General features: G+C 45.2%; 1 protein-coding gene across 1 annotated transcript in view; it reads right to left on the bottom strand.

Moving 5' to 3' along the window:
• LOC127411877 (dynein axonemal assembly factor 9-like) overlaps positions 1-15,539 on the bottom strand; it is a 57,453-nt gene that overhangs the window by 5,743 nt on the left and 36,171 nt on the right. The window contains exons 25-36 of the mRNA XM_051647723.1: positions 10,390-10,510; positions 10,200-10,288; positions 7,452-7,580; positions 7,091-7,216; positions 6,849-6,886; positions 6,081-6,216; positions 5,907-5,993; positions 5,641-5,753; positions 5,408-5,482; positions 3,501-3,676; positions 3,078-3,143; positions 2,877-2,970 (exon numbers count right to left, since the gene is read on the bottom strand). Coding sequence (XP_051503683.1) covers positions 2,877-2,970; positions 3,078-3,143; positions 3,501-3,676; positions 5,408-5,482; positions 5,641-5,753; positions 5,907-5,993; positions 6,081-6,216; positions 6,849-6,886; positions 7,091-7,216; positions 7,452-7,580; positions 10,200-10,288; positions 10,390-10,510 — 1,250 coding nt within the window. The remainder of the gene's footprint in view (positions 1-2,876; positions 2,971-3,077; positions 3,144-3,500; positions 3,677-5,407; positions 5,483-5,640; positions 5,754-5,906; positions 5,994-6,080; positions 6,217-6,848; positions 6,887-7,090; positions 7,217-7,451; positions 7,581-10,199; positions 10,289-10,389; positions 10,511-15,539) is intronic.

Raw genomic sequence — 15,539 nt, 5'->3', positions numbered from 1 at the left:
AGCTCGGCCTGCTCCAGGGGCTCAAAGGGGGCTCTCTGTAGGGCAGGTAGGACCACAAAGAGATCCCAAGAGGAAATCAGGCACGGTCTAGGAGGATTCAACCTCCTTGCGCCCTTGAGGAACCTGTTGATCAGGTCACGCTGTCATGAGTGCCTCCCGTCCAGTGTGTCATGGTAAGCTGCTATGGCAGCCACGTACACTTTCAGGGTAGAGGGAGACAGCCGTCTCTCCAGCCCTTCCTAAAGGAAAGACAGCACAGACCTGACGGCGCATCTTTGTGGGTCTTCCCCATGGGAAGAACACCAGTTCGCGAAGAGACGCCACTTCAAGGCATACAGCCACCTCGTAGAGGGGGGGTCTGGCCTAAGTGGTCGTGGTCCAGGAGCCAGATGTGGAGATTCCAGAGGTGCTGGAGTGTGCCCTGCCCCTGAGTGAGAAGGTCCTGCCTCAGGGGAATGCGCCAGGGAGGTGCTACTACCAGGAGCATCAGATCCGAGAACCATGTCCGGTTGGGCCAGTATGGCGCAACAAACAGGACTTGCTGCTCGTCCTCCCTGACTTTGCACAGAGTCTGTGCAATGAGGCTCACTGGAGGAGACGTATACTTACGTGGCCCCCAAGGCCAGCTGTGCGCCAAGGCACCCATGCCAAGGGGAGCCTCGGACATGGAGTACCAAAGGGGGCAGTGAGAGAACGTTTGGGAGGCAAACAGGTCTACCTGCGCCTCCCCAAATCTCTCCCAAATCAGCTGGACTACATGGGGGTGGAGTCCCCACTCCCCATGGAGCATTACCTGCCATGAGAGCGTGTCCGCTGCATGGTTTACCTCAATGTCTGCTGACTCCAGAGGAGGAGGCGGCGGGCCAGTTGCAACATGTGACACGAGCGTACGCCGCCTTGGCGGTTTATGTACACTACGGTCGCTGTGTTGTCAGTCTGGACCAACACATGCTTGCCCTGAATCAACAGCCGAAGCCACCGCAGGGCCAGCAATACCGCCAGCAACTCTAAGCAGTTGATCCTCTGTCAAAGGAGCCCTGTCCAGAGCCCCGAGACAGCCTGCCTCTTGCACACGGTGCCCCAGCCCGAGTTCGAGGCATCTGTCATGACCACGACGCACCTTGAGACTTGCTCTAGGGGAACACCTGCCCGTAGAAACACCAGGTCCGACCAAGGGCTGAAAGTCTGACGGCACTGTGGCATGATGGTCACACGCTGGGTGCTGTGGCGCCATGCCCACCTCGGGTCTCGAGTCTGTAGCCACTGTTGAAGCAGTCTCATATGCATCAACCCGAGGGGGAGAACCGCCGCTGAGGATGGCATATGACCCAGGAGCCTCTGAAATTGTTTCACTGGCACCGCTACCTTCTGCTTGAAGGTCTTCAGAAGAGATGCTCTGCACAGGGAAGAGCTTGCTCTTCTCCCAGTTGACCTGAAGCCCGAGTCCATCGAGGTGCTGAAGCACAAGGTCCCTGTGCGCATACAATAAATCTCGCGAGTGAGCTAGGATTGCCAGCTGTGACCGAAAGCTCATCCTCGTCGCAAGCCGCGATTGACATATTAAATCCGCCCTGAGGCGTACCGCCTGTATCACTCGACAGCTCTTCCGGATAGAACGTGCGTGCTGGGGGATGGGAGGTCCACGGGGGTTGAGCCGGCGAAAACGCTCCCATATCCACATCCAGATCGCCCGCGGTGCTTGCTGACCTGGCCGGCTGAGCATCAGCCCAGGACGGAGTGGGTTGGGGAGCAACCGCGGTGGCTCCTTGCTTCATGAAGGAAGTGAGCCGCGACCGCAATGTTCTGATGGGCATATGAGAACATAACCCTTCCATGAAAGTTGCCCAGCGTGCTGACGCCCCAAGCACTCGAGACAGATTTCATGGCTGTCCGGAGGGGATAGATAACAGCCACATCCAGTAGTGCAAACACGGAAGGACATCTTTAAAGAGAAGCCAAGCATTTGCGTGAGCTCTTTTAGAAGGAAATATACTCTTTTGAATATACTCTTTTAGCACCTGCGGACTCAGCCGCCGAAGCACCCAGGGGAAGCACAACACTCGACCGTGCGAGGGTGACCACTGATATGCGCCGTTAAATCCAGCAGCGTAAGCGAAAGGTGAGAGGACGAACACTAGCATGCATTCAGCTCCGAAGAAAAAATCTGAATGAGTGGTGCATGCCATCTCCTTTTATACCTGTATGCAAATTCCACTCGCTAATTCTCATTGGCCTTTTCTATTTTAAGCAAAGGTGATTGGTCTCAAGATCGAACCCCTTGTGTCACTGCATCGACACAACGTCGAGTGAGTGACAAACAGGGAACTGTTATTAACTGGGAATTACCATTTACGGTGAAAAATTATATTTTAAGAAGACAACACGTCATTTTATGGTCAAATATTGTAAAAAAATAAAAAATAAATTTGAATTAAAAACAGTGAAACAGTGAAAATTTATATTATGTTTAACAAGACAATACATGTACTCATCACATATTATATTTTATGAAAACGGTTGTTTCTTCTCATTTTTGATACAAGTTACAGTATGTACATTGTGGCGTTTTATGTTACATTTTATGTTGTTTAGTTAATCTTTATTGCGTTATTTTAGTGTCACGTGTGTTACTGTTATGGTGTTTTCTGTTTGTGTGAGTGACACTGTGCCCTGATTGCTTCCATTCAAAGTACGTTTACTGTAAAGCATTCCTGATTGTTAAAACACAATAGGACAAGTAAAAATTATAGCCATGGTAATCAACAGCTTGCTACAGGTGCAGAACACGGACATTAGGTTGATAGTAACCCAGAATTTTCCACCACAATGTCTGTTCAACATTGTGTTCAAGAAGTTATATTGGAATTGAAAGATACGAGGATGGAAATTCTGTTTCTCTCCATAGAAACTGACAAAGTGATGACCGTTGTAGAAGTAACCAGGAGGGAGAGGATCCAGGTGCCTTTTCACCTACAGACACAAAAAAAGAAAGTATTTAAGCTTAAAAATTAATATCTGGTTGAATGCCAAAGTGATGAGTAGACCATGTGAGCATACATGTGTTTATATAGACTCACATGAATGTATTTGATCTCCTGTGGGGTCAGCGTTCTGTGGTTCTTCTTTAACTTCTTTGGCACTTTCTGTTAAACATATAACGCTGTCATAACACTTCCATAATTTCATAAAAATCACGTAGGTCTAAATCATGTAGGTCTATATGCAAGCTCACACAGAATCTGCATGCGCAAAATATGACAAGTTCGTTTATTAAAGCTGATGTGTGTAATATGGTTGTGCAGAATCTGCATACTTTAAAGCTTTAAATATTTTAGCTAAATTGATAATGCTTTCAGCTACCAATATGAGTGCAGAACTCTCAGCTCTATTTAACACATTTTACCATGTTTAAATCCATTCCACAGAATTCCACAAGTTTCCTCCCAAAATTATGTGAAGTGTGGAGATTCCATCTGGGCCTTTCTATATGCTGCATTTACCTGTTTGGCAGAATGCCGGAGCCAGTCTTTCAGGGCCTCCTGGGTGAGCCCCACTCCATGAAACATTAGGTAACAGTTCTCTGTTGTCCATGAGACATGTTGAGTCCCTTGATCAGTGGCAATGGTCACATTCCCACTGATAGAGTTACAGTTAACTACCATCAGTCTGTCATTGTCTACAGTGAAAAGAGACACCACTTGCAGTAAGAGTAAGACACACACACACACACACACACACACACACACGTACAGATCACAGAGTCCAACATGCTGAACACTCATTTATCAATCATGTCATCAGACAGGGAACTATGTCTAGCACAGCGTGCCAACAGCCATCCATCCCATCAAACACTCCTTTGCAGCGTGGACTACTACTCATCAGCACTCTACACACAAGCAAGGAGTCAAACTTTAAAAGAACTCAACAAAATGCACTGAATTTTACAGAAAAGCTACAAAAATGCATCTTACTGGAATCTGAAAACAAATAACACACCAAATCGAAACGCAGGTAACAAAAACAGGGTTCCCACACTTTTTGACCAATTAATTTCCATGACTTTACTAGCTATTGGTGAGTACTGAATAAAGATGTGTAAAAGTTCAAAATCACATCAATTTGCTAATGAATCATTCAGACCAATTTGTGAACTGATTAATTAAAAAGAACTGACTCATAAAAAAACAAACTATTTTGCTTACAAGTCAGACATCACTATGGTTTGAGAGAAAGCTTTACCGCACTCAAGAGCAATGCATAGCTGATGAAACGTTTTAAAACAGAACACAACTGGAAAAATGTATATTCACTATAGAAATTTCAAGAGTTTTCCAGGCCTGGAGAACACCATTTTAAAATTCTCTGATATTTTCAAGTTTTTCATAGCTGTGGGAACCCTGCAAAAATCTAAAGATCTTGATAGCAAAACACAAATGTTTAATGGTTACAACTATGCATCACAGATGGTGTTTGGACTGTATGGGTCCTAAATGAACTACACTACCTAGCGTGCTGTAACTCAGGCACTATTAAATCACTCATAGCTATCCATTCTGACAATCTGCCCACTCTCACCATGCAACTAAACCAAAGATTCAAAGTAAACAGTGAAAAAACAGTGGAAAAAAAAACCCCTCCAAAAAAGGTGACCACAGAAGGAAACAACTGAGAAAAAATGAGTGAGAAGAACAGATGTGTGCAGGCCACATCACTTTGAGGATTCAGAGGTGAGAGTCCTACCGTGTGGTGTTACCCCACAGGCACCCTGCCTACTACCTCTCATAGGAAAATCATACATTTACTACACAGACAAAATCAGAGCAAGAGACATCCTGGAATCAAACAGCACACATTTACATAGACAGTTATAGGTTATTCTTGTCTAAGTCACTGTATCTCTCTGTTCCAAAACCTAGTGCAGCATTTTAATGCACCATAAGTGTGCTTCAGACGCAAAGGCTGTTCCAAAATATTGGTAACTTAATAATGCTGCCAAATTCTAAGGCAACACTGCATGTATCAGTAAAAAAACAGTGTAGATTATAAATAAACATATTCATATTCCATTAGGGTATTGATAAAAATAGTTCAGTCTATTTAAAAAAAAATTATTTCACCAAATATTTTTCATATTAGAGTAACATGCTAACGTCTAACTCTACTGGAATGAATTGCGAGCCAAGTCACCTGTGCACAGCACTATTTATGAGAGTTGCTGCCTAAGTAGGGTGCTCCAAATCTGTCACTTATGAGGTTCCATGATGATTAGGATGCTGCCTTACATGGCAGCTGCCAATGTAGACAGTGGGCATCTCACTAAGTTTTAAGAACAGAGTGTGTTTTCCCATAAAATACTCATATGAAGGCAGATCTAGCATGAGATTGTGGAGACAGACTGCCCTACCTGAAAACAGCACTTTCCCACTTATGTGATAGATGTTTCCTGTGAAAGGGCTGGGTTTGAGAGAGGATTTCAGAGCTGAGAAAGGAATCAGAAAGAGAGCACAGAAAGTGAATTGTGTTTTTTTGGCCTTTTTAGCACATGGCTGTACAGCATCATTCTGCACGTTGCCAGCATTCTCTTTTCTAATTAAACCCTCTTGAATATGTATTATGAATTATGATATTTACACATACATGTACCTTTGCAGTTCTGCAGAAATAATGCTCTCTCCAATGGACGACTGAACTCAATACAGTGCTGAGACATAGACAAAAAGCCACTTCCAGACACAAACCTGCCTTCCCACCTGAAAGTACACAATGAAGTCCTAATTATACACATACATGCATACGCACATAATCGCAGAAGGAGAGAGAGAGAGAGAGAGAGAGAGAGAGAGAGAGAGAGAGAGAGAGAGAGAGAGAGAGAGAGAGAGAGAGAGAGAGAGAGAGAATATTACCAGCCAGGATACAGTAGGTATCGTGCATTGATCATATGAGACTGTGAGAAACTGCTGTCATTCAGGATAAGCCTCATGTCTTCAGTCCTTTAATACAAAGAAATCTATAAGTAACACTGCAAGGGGGTGTGTGAGAGTGTAGGACAAATTCTAAGTAACCATTAATGCTCAAACCTTCTGACAGCCCCTTTCTCTGCTAAGATAAATGCTGTTCTGGGATTGGCTGCCCGGACCAGCTGCTGCATGTGTTTCAGAAGTGGGTGCTTCTGCTCGGTAGTCAAACCCGTGAAGACAACATTGCTGACAATTCCTAAAAGAGAAACATGTTACTCATCTAAGTTATTATTTAGCTGATGCTTTACTCCAAAGCCACTAGTGGTGTACTTACACTACCAGTCAAATGTTTGGACACTACTTCTTGGACTACTAATTTTTTATTATTACTGTTTTAAAAATTTTCGACTAATAGTAAGATCATCAAAAATATAACGTGAAGTTTGGGGGGAATGTATGGGTATTACCACACAATATGTTAAACAAATCTAAACTTCAAATCAAATCTTATATTTGAGCTTCTTCAAAGTAGCCTCCCTTTGCTTAAATAACTCTGCACACTGGGCATTCTCTAAACCAACTCATTAGGTGCTACCTGAGATGCTTTTTAAACTGTAATGAAAGTATTATGTATGCTCAGCACATGATGGATTCTTTTCCTTTTCTATCTGGTGCAACATATCCATTTCAAAGTACATTTTAATTAAATACATTCAGTCATGTGTGTCCAAACTTTTGACTGGTAGCATATTACATGGGCAACTCCCCTAGTGTAAGCATCTTATGTATCACCCTGTTCGGGGTTCGCAGCTATAACCCTTTGGTTACCAGCCCAGATTTTAAACCACTGTGCCATGTCACCATCTTGGCATGTTGGCAGAAACTCACCATGACTGCACTGCTCCAGTAGTTTTGGGAAGAGAAGCCTGTGAAGAGCAGTTTAAGAGAGCTTCAGATGTGACATCAGAAAAGATGGAAATTAGCAGGATGTTAACAGACTTTAGTAACTATATAATTATAATGCAGCCACATAATTACATATAATTCTAATTACAGCATTTACCATCTGAGTTACAAGTGTTCTTCTAGAAAGAAGGTGTGAAAAATGGCATGTAGAAATACTTTCTTGCCTGTGTTTAATGAAGGACGTGAGTGGGTTGACACAGGCTGAGATGGCACCAACTGTTATTCGGCTGTGAACTAGGGGGTCTGGATGAGCCGTGATAGTTTGGATTACATCCAGCACATCAGTGTACCTACAAATTCACAAACTCAATGCATGTCATAGAATGCATTGACCACTTCATTTATTCGTTTGTCAAAGTAGTGATGTATTTTGTGTACAGTCTCTCAGAACCTAGTGAGCTGCCTACCTAGACAGCATTTTTGGGCATAATGCCCCAAAATGCAGCAAACCTATTATGATGCCAAAAAATGCTGCCGAGCTCACTAGGTTCTGAGACACAGCCACAGTGTTCATGTATGTCTTACCCTGGTATAAGCAGCAGAACTCTGGAGGAGTAATCTCTCTGTTTTGCCACAAGGCTGCTTAGGAACCTCTGCAGATGTGGTGCACTGAACTCCTCTGAGCGCTCCAAAGTAGGGCAAAACACCTCCCATCTGTCAATCAAACAGTTCTCAGTGTTTATAAACTAAACTGAACTGAAAGTATATGAGAATAGTGAATAATGAAAAAATTGGGTCTGTTCCAAAACTTAGTGAGCTGCCTTGCTGTCTCCTGCCTAAATAGGCAGCTGTCTTTTATGGCAGCATCTTTACTGAAATGATACCTCATAAGAGAGTGATTTGGAACACTCTAAATAGGCAGCAGCTCCGCACGTCATTCAAATAGTGCTCGTCACGCGTAACGCACGCAAGACTTGACTCGTAACTGATTTCAATAGAGGTGACTCGAGAGGAACAACGCGATACTCTAATGAGCATAAATACGCATAGTACACATATCTTGGGTAAAATAGTCAGTTTTCTAAGATATAAAAAAAATATATATATCTATACTTTTCAGTATTGAATGTATTAGAGGTATATTTATAATCCATATTTTACTTTCCGGCATCTTGGATGAATTTTTCCGCCGTGCTCATCATGGTGCATTCTGGGATCTAGGGCTGCAACTAATGATTATTTTGACAATCGATTAATTTAACAATTATTAGAACTATTATTTGACTATTTGGCAATTATTGCAATGATTAATCATTTGCTCATAACCGATTATTCAGCTTGTGCCCTGATTTAAAAGGTTGTATTAAATGTGCTTACTAACAATAAAGACAAAATAATATTTACGAAATACCTCTAATTGACATTCACTGAATTAAAGGGGGAAAAAAAAAAACTTTTTATAAAGTTTAATTCAGTAAAGAAATTTGCTGCAAAAAATCCTATTGTTATCAAGTGTTTTTGTCTTGTTTTCCATTGAACATTTTAAAAAAATCCTTAGAACAAGATACATTTATTTGAGAAGCAACATATAAGATGTTTAGACTTGCTTTAAGAGAATGTATCTTAAATATAAGTGTATTTTGTATATATATATGTGTATTTTTTCACTTGCTTATACTTCTGCGAGTGCAGTAAAGACAAAATATACTTATATTCAAGATCTATTCTCTAATAAGCAAGTCTAAATATCTTATATGCTGCTTCTCAGGTGAATTTTGTAAAGGATTTTTAGATATTTTAAAATACTTGTATTTTTAAATTATATTCAACATTCTCAGATAACAATTTTTGCTTCTGTAGTATAGCTGCTAAAGAACATTTACATTGTTTTAAAGGAGTTTTAGATATTTATATTGGAAAACAAGCCAAAACAAAAACATATTTTGTTGCAGTGTGTAATGCGGTGAAGACTACCTCTCTCACCTTTCTGTTCACTTCAATACATCTTTAACTCACAAAAAAACAAACTCTCTCTGATTAATAAAGCTGCGTATTATCAATTTTCTTCACAATAAGAAATGCACAGTGACATATATTATGATTCAATAAGTCGTGAGCCATCACTTTATAATCTAGCTGCAGCAAGTGCATGCACTCGAGGGATGAGCATCCCCACGCCAGAGTGTGCATCAGCCGGGTGCAGTTTCAATCTCTCCCCCTTAGATTGTGGACATTCGCACAACTTATAGAAGAGGCGCTGACCGCACAGAGAAATGCCAGTTTCAGAGTTTGTATTTATTTACATGATCTGCTTCCATATTATTTGAACTTTAATAAAGCTATAACGCATTAAATATAACTAAATAAAGCTATACCACAACTGCAATAAAGATGTAATGCCGGGGTGTTTCATTTAAAGACGCTCGACACGCAAGTTTTGCTTCAGTGGAGCGGCAGCTCCAGCTCCACTTATTCCACAACAAGAGTGCTTCTGTATTTACTTATTTTGTATTTTTGCATTATAATTCCCTCATACTTTGCGATCTACATCACCTGAAGCTATTTGGAAAGTTTAGTTTGCATCTGGACTGTGAGCTGTGTTTTCTTCCTCTCCTCAGTCAGGCGTGAACTGCAGTGCTGCTCTCGCGTGTCATCATTAGAGTTTCTCATGTTACGTTAAACGAGATCAAACGACTATTCAACAATGAAAATTTCTGTCGATAATTTTTTTATCGAAGGATACATATGATGCTACCTTAAAATTTGTCCAAAACGAGTTATACTATGAGGCAGCATAATTAAGATACCTACGTTTTGGAACAGCCTTCGTGTCGGGAGCGCACCTATGATGTCTCAAAATGCTGCCTCTGGAGGAAGCTCACTAGGCTTTGGAACAGACCCATAATCCATGCTGAGATTCATTCAATTTGAAAATTCAACATTTCCAACCTATTGTTGTGTTTGGAAAAGTCCAAATGAAATTCCAACTTGTAAACACAGACAGAAATCTACAACCCCAACTTTGACAAAACATGGTTGTATGATGCTACATGAAGTGCTACATGCACTGGGGGAGTGGTACACAGTAAAATAACCTGTTTTGAGAAACATTTGCAGAGACAGGTGTAAAACATGGTACAAATTATTTTCTTTGTTGATAATTGTACACCTGCAAAATAACTGCAACCACTGCCAAATTTGATCTTCTGAGCATCATAGAATGAAACACTTTATGAGCAGAAGGGTAATATAAAATAATCTCCCACATCTGACATTAAATGTAAGACAGCCTTATAGTTATGAACGTTCATGAAGTCTTGATTACTCTCTCACCTGGCACTTTTCTGATTCACTTCCATCAAGAAATTACACAGATTCTCCTTATGACTGCCCAGCAAGCCTGCAATGACCGTGAGGACCACCTAAACACACACACACACAGTTATGTGCTTTGTTTACCTCCAGCATGAGCTGTATGCTATATAGCGTTTGATTGCGTTCTGCGTGTGCACATGCACTTCACCTTTTTTTTGGATTCAGGTTTGGTGCTGTCAGACACTATGTCTGAAAAGACAGTAGACAGGTGGTCGCTACAGACAGACTCTTCACCCACACTACTGCTGATGGCAAAATGCAGTTGGAACCTGAAAATAGGACCATCATTTAAAGACATCAACATGTATATTTGTGCATGTTTTTGTGTGTAGTTTTGAAGTACATTGTGCATTCGTGGAAAACTTTGATACTTTAACTCAATTTAAGCTAAATAAAACTCACTGTCAGAGATACGACAGTTGCCGTGTCCACTCCCCCCTTCCCCTCACTATGCTGCTTACCACGCCCACTTTATTCAGCATTTTTCAAAATTGTGGTGAAAGTTGAACTGTGCTAAAACAGGTGGTTTCATGACCCTCTAATATTTAACTTTATAAATAGAGTTTGTTCAGTATCTACTAGTTTTTGATGTGGTATTGAGAACTTAAATAAAAGTATTGACTACTGACAGTTTGATATTGTGACAACCCTATTTTAATGTTTAATATACAGCTATATGATAGGGCTGTGCGATTAATCAAATGTTATTTTCAATTACGATTTTGGCTTCCAACGATTATGAAAACAAGATAATCCGAGACAAAACGATTATTGTGCTGTATTTCGTTTCGCAATGAAACACCCGACGTTATATCTTTAAAGCATCCTTTATTAAAGTTAAAGTAATAAGGAAGCGGGTTTTGGAATAAACTCCGAAACTGCCATTTCTCTGTGTGGTCAGTGCCATGTCTATGAGTTGCGTGAAGTGACCAGGGAAGAGATTGAATCTCCTCCCGGCTGATGCACACTCTGGCGCGGGGACGCTCGTCACTTCCGCATGTTTGCTGCAGCTTATAACGTGATGGCTCGCGATATAGTGAATAATAATATGTGTCACGTTCACTGTGTGTCTCTTATCATAAAGAAAGTTTTGTGAGTTAAGGATGGCTCGAAGTGAACATAAAGGTGAGAGAGTGTAGTCTTAGCCCATTATACACTGGAACAAAATAAGTTTTGGCTTGTTTTCCAAAATAATATCTAAAACTCCTTTAAAACAACGTACATTTACTTTAGGAGTTATACTGCAGAAGAAAAAATTGTTATCAGAGAATGCTGAAAATGTCCTGGTTACTTTCGTAACGTCCATTCCCTGATGGAGGGAACAAGACGTTGTGTCGATGTAGTGACACTAGGTGTCACTCTTGGGAGCCCCAAACACCTCTGGTTTTTTGAACAAAGGCCAATGAGAATTGGCGAGTGGAATTTGCATGCCACTCCCCCGGACATAGGGGTATAAAAGGAGCTGGTATGCATCCACTCATTCAGGTTTTGTGCTGAGGAGCCGAGACCAGGTCCTCGCCATTTCAGCGGGTAGTTCAGCGTTGTGGCAAGAGGGACACAACGTCTCGTTCCCTCCATCAGGGAACGGAGGTTACGAAAGTAACCAGGACGTTCCCTATCTGTCACTCACTCGACATTGTGTCAATGTAGTGACACTAGGGGTCCCTATACAAAACGCCACAACTATCTGAACTGTGTTACGTGAACTGGCGGTGTGTGACGGCAGACCGCTGTGTGCCTCGTAGCCAGCACGCCAGGCCGTCACGTAACCTCCCCCAACGCTCTTATGAGCTTCGACCGGTCCATCAGGAACAAGTCGACTGCCCAACTATAGGGACAGGCTAGACCAGCCGAGGCCTATTTCCCTCTCTTTTCTCCCCAAAAAGAGTAGAATGAATTAACTGACTGGGAGCCATAAGTGTCTGCATCGGGGGGGTGTCCCTCCCAAGGGGAAGACACCGCGGAGACCACACCCCGCCCAAAAAGGGGGGGGGGGGGGTATTTTGAGTGGAATACGTCACATGGTCTTACCGAGTCTTGTCGGAAGTAAGTCATGTGGAGAGGTCCCATGGTAGGTCCTACCCGAAGGGGGAGGAGTTTCTACAGAGCATGGCGACCAGGGGCAGAGGGGCCTCTGCCCAAGGAAGACACAGTTTACCGACAGGGAAACGATTTTGTGGAAGATATCACATGGGGTCGCCTTCGGGGAACCAGCACATGTGGAGCACCTGCCTCAGTACAGGGGCTCATTAGTGCACGCACTGGGCCGGTCAGCGAGTTTCTCCACAAACTCAACTGCCAGAGGGCTAAGGAGGAAAGTCATCCAGGGATCACAGTCTGTGAACATGACTCTGGGTCAAGAGCATACGTCTTCACCTCAAGGGAGGGGAAAGGTGCTATGCGCAAGGGGTACACCCGGCCAGCTGTCCCAGAACTTACCTGCTCGTGCCTGCCAATACACGGGACGAGACCAGCTCAACCCGGAGATTGTAGAACCTCGCAAAGGTGTTGGGTGTTGCCCAGCCCGCTGCTCTGCAGATGTCTGCCAAAGAGGCGCCACTGGCCAGGGCCCAGGAGGCCGCCACTCTCCTGGTAGAGTGGGCTCGTAACCCCGCAGGGGGTGGCACGTCCTGAGCCTGATATGCCATCGTGATAGCGTCAATGACCCAGTGGGCGATCCTCTGTTTGGAGACAACGCTTCCATTGCGATGTCCACCAAAGCAGACAAAGAGCTGCTCGGAGCTTCTAAGGCTCTGTGTGCGATCCAAATAGATGCGTAAAGCTCGCACTGGACACAGCAATGCCAAGGTTAGGTCTGCCTCCTCCTGGGGCAGCGCTTGCAGGTTCACCACCTGATCCCAAAAGGGGTCGTGGGAACCTTGGGACATAGCCCGGTCGGGGTCTCAGGATCACGTGAGTAACCCGGACCGAACTCCAGGCACGATTCACTGACAGAGAACGCCTGCAGGTCCCCTACCCTTTTGATGGAAGTGAGTGCAGTCAGGAGGGCAGTCTTCAAAGAGAGTGCCTTAAGCTCAGCTGACTCCAAGGGCTCAAAGGGAGCTCCCTGTAGACCCCGAAGGACTACAGAGAGGTCCCACAAGGGGACGAGGCACGGTCTAGAGGGATTCAACCTCCTAGCGCCTCTCAGGAACCTGAAGATCAAGTCGTGCTTCCCCAAGTACTTACCATCTACTGCATTGTGATAAGCCAAAATAGCGGCTACATAGACCTTCAAGGTGGAGGGGTACATCCGCCCCTCCAGCCTCTCCTGCAGGAAGGAAAGCACCGTTCCAACTGCGCATCTCTGGAGGTCTTCACGTCGGGAAGAACACCACTTAGCGAACAGACGCCACTTCAAGGCATACAGGCACCTCGTAGAGGGAGCCCTAGCCTGAGTGATCGTGTCTACCACCGTGGGTGGTAGGCCACTTAGGTCTTCCACGTCATGTCCAGGTGCCAGACGTGGAGATTCCAGAGGTCTGGTCATGGGTGCCAGATGGTGCCCCATCCCTGAGAAAGAAGGTCCTTCCTCAGGAGAATTCGTCGGGGAGGGGGCTGACGCGAGGAGCGTGAGATCCGAGAACCATGTCTGGGTGGGCCAGTAGGTTGCTACTAGGACAATCTGCTCCTCATCCTCCCTGTAGGCTCACTGGAGGAAACTCATATTTGCGTAGTCCAGAGGGCCAGCTGTGTGCCAGTGCATCTATACTGAGGGGTGCCTCAGTCAGGGCGTACCAAAGCGGGTAGTGGGAGGATTCCCGGGAAGCAAACAGGTCTACCTGTGCTCCACTGAATCGACTCCAAATCAGCTGGACCACCTAAGGGTGGAGTCTCCACTCTCCCCTGAGGGTAACCTAACGTGACAGCACGTCCGCTGCGGTGTTGAGGTCGCCAGGGATGTGAGTGGCTCGTAGCAACTTGAAGCACCGCTGACTCCAGAGGAGGAGACTGCGGGCGAGTTGTGACATGCAACGGGAGCGTAGACTGCCTTGACGGTTGATGTATGCTACTGTCACTGTGTTGCCCGTCCAGACCAACACGTGCTTGCCCTGGATCAACGGCCGGAACCTCCGCAGGGCAAGCAGTACTGCCAACAACTCTAGGCAGTTGATGTGCCAACGCAGTCATGGGCCAGTCCAGGAGCCGGCTGCTGTGTGCCTGTTGCATCCAGCGCCCCAGCCCATCTTGAAGGCATCTGTTCTAACCACGATGTGCCTGGAGACCTGCTCTAGGGGAACCCCTGCCCATAGAAATGCAAGGTCGGTCCAAGGGCTGAAGAGGCGGTGACAGATCAGCGTGATGGCCACGTGATGTGTCCCACGGCGCCATGCCTATCTCGGGAATCGAGTCTGAAGCCAGTGCTGAAGCGGTCTCATATGCATCAAACCGAGCAGTGTGGCCGCCGCTGAGGATGCCATATGCCCCAGGAGCCTCTGTTTTCTGTCTGAACGCCTTCAAACAGGTCAGCACCAACTGTGCGCGCTCGTTCGTGAGGCATGCTGTCATCGAGACTGAGTCCAACTCCAAACCGAGAAAAGAGATCCTCTGAACCGGGGAGAGTTTGCTCTTTTCCCAGTTGACCTGAAGCCCCAGTCGGATGAGGTGCCGAAGCACAAGGTCCCTGTGTGCGCACAGCAACTCTCGAGAGTGAGCTAAGATTAGCCAGTCATCAAGATAGTTGAGAATGCGGATGCCCACTTCCCTTAGCAGGGCAAGGGCTGCCTCTGTGACCTTCGTGAAGACGCGAGGGGACAAGGACAGGCCGAAGGGGAGGACCTTGTACTGGTATGCCTGGCCTTCGAAGGCAAACTGCAGGAAGGGACGTGGAAGTACGCATCCTTCAGGTCTACCGCCACAAACCAATCTTGATGCCGGACGCTCGCTAGAATGCGTTTTTGCATCAGCATCTTGAACGGGAGTCTGTGCAAAGCCCGGTTCAGTACTCGCAGGTTCAGGATTGGTCGCAACCCACCGCCTTTCTTCGGTACGATGAAGTAAGGGCTGTAGAACCCATTCTTCATCTCGGCTGGAGGGACAGGCTCTATCGCGTCCTTGTGCAGAAGGGTAGCGATCTCTGCACGCAAGGTAGCGGCGTTCTCGGCCTTCACCGAGGTGAAGCGGACGCCACTGAACCTGGGCAGGCGCCTGGCGAACTGAATCGCGTAGCTGAGTCTGACAGTCCGGGTCAGCCATCGTGACGGGTTGGAAAGCGGAAGCCAAGTACCCAAACTCCGGGCGAGGGGGACCAAGGGAATGATCACGTCGGACGTACCGGTGGGTGGGGCATCGAAGCAC

This window comes from Myxocyprinus asiaticus, chromosome 21 (genome assembly GCF_019703515.2).
Source record: "Myxocyprinus asiaticus isolate MX2 ecotype Aquarium Trade chromosome 21, UBuf_Myxa_2, whole genome shotgun sequence".
NCBI lineage: Eukaryota > Metazoa > Chordata > Actinopteri > Cypriniformes > Catostomidae > Myxocyprinus > Myxocyprinus asiaticus.
Note: the sequence above shows the minus strand (reverse complement) of the source record. Positions and strands in the feature narration are given on the sequence as shown.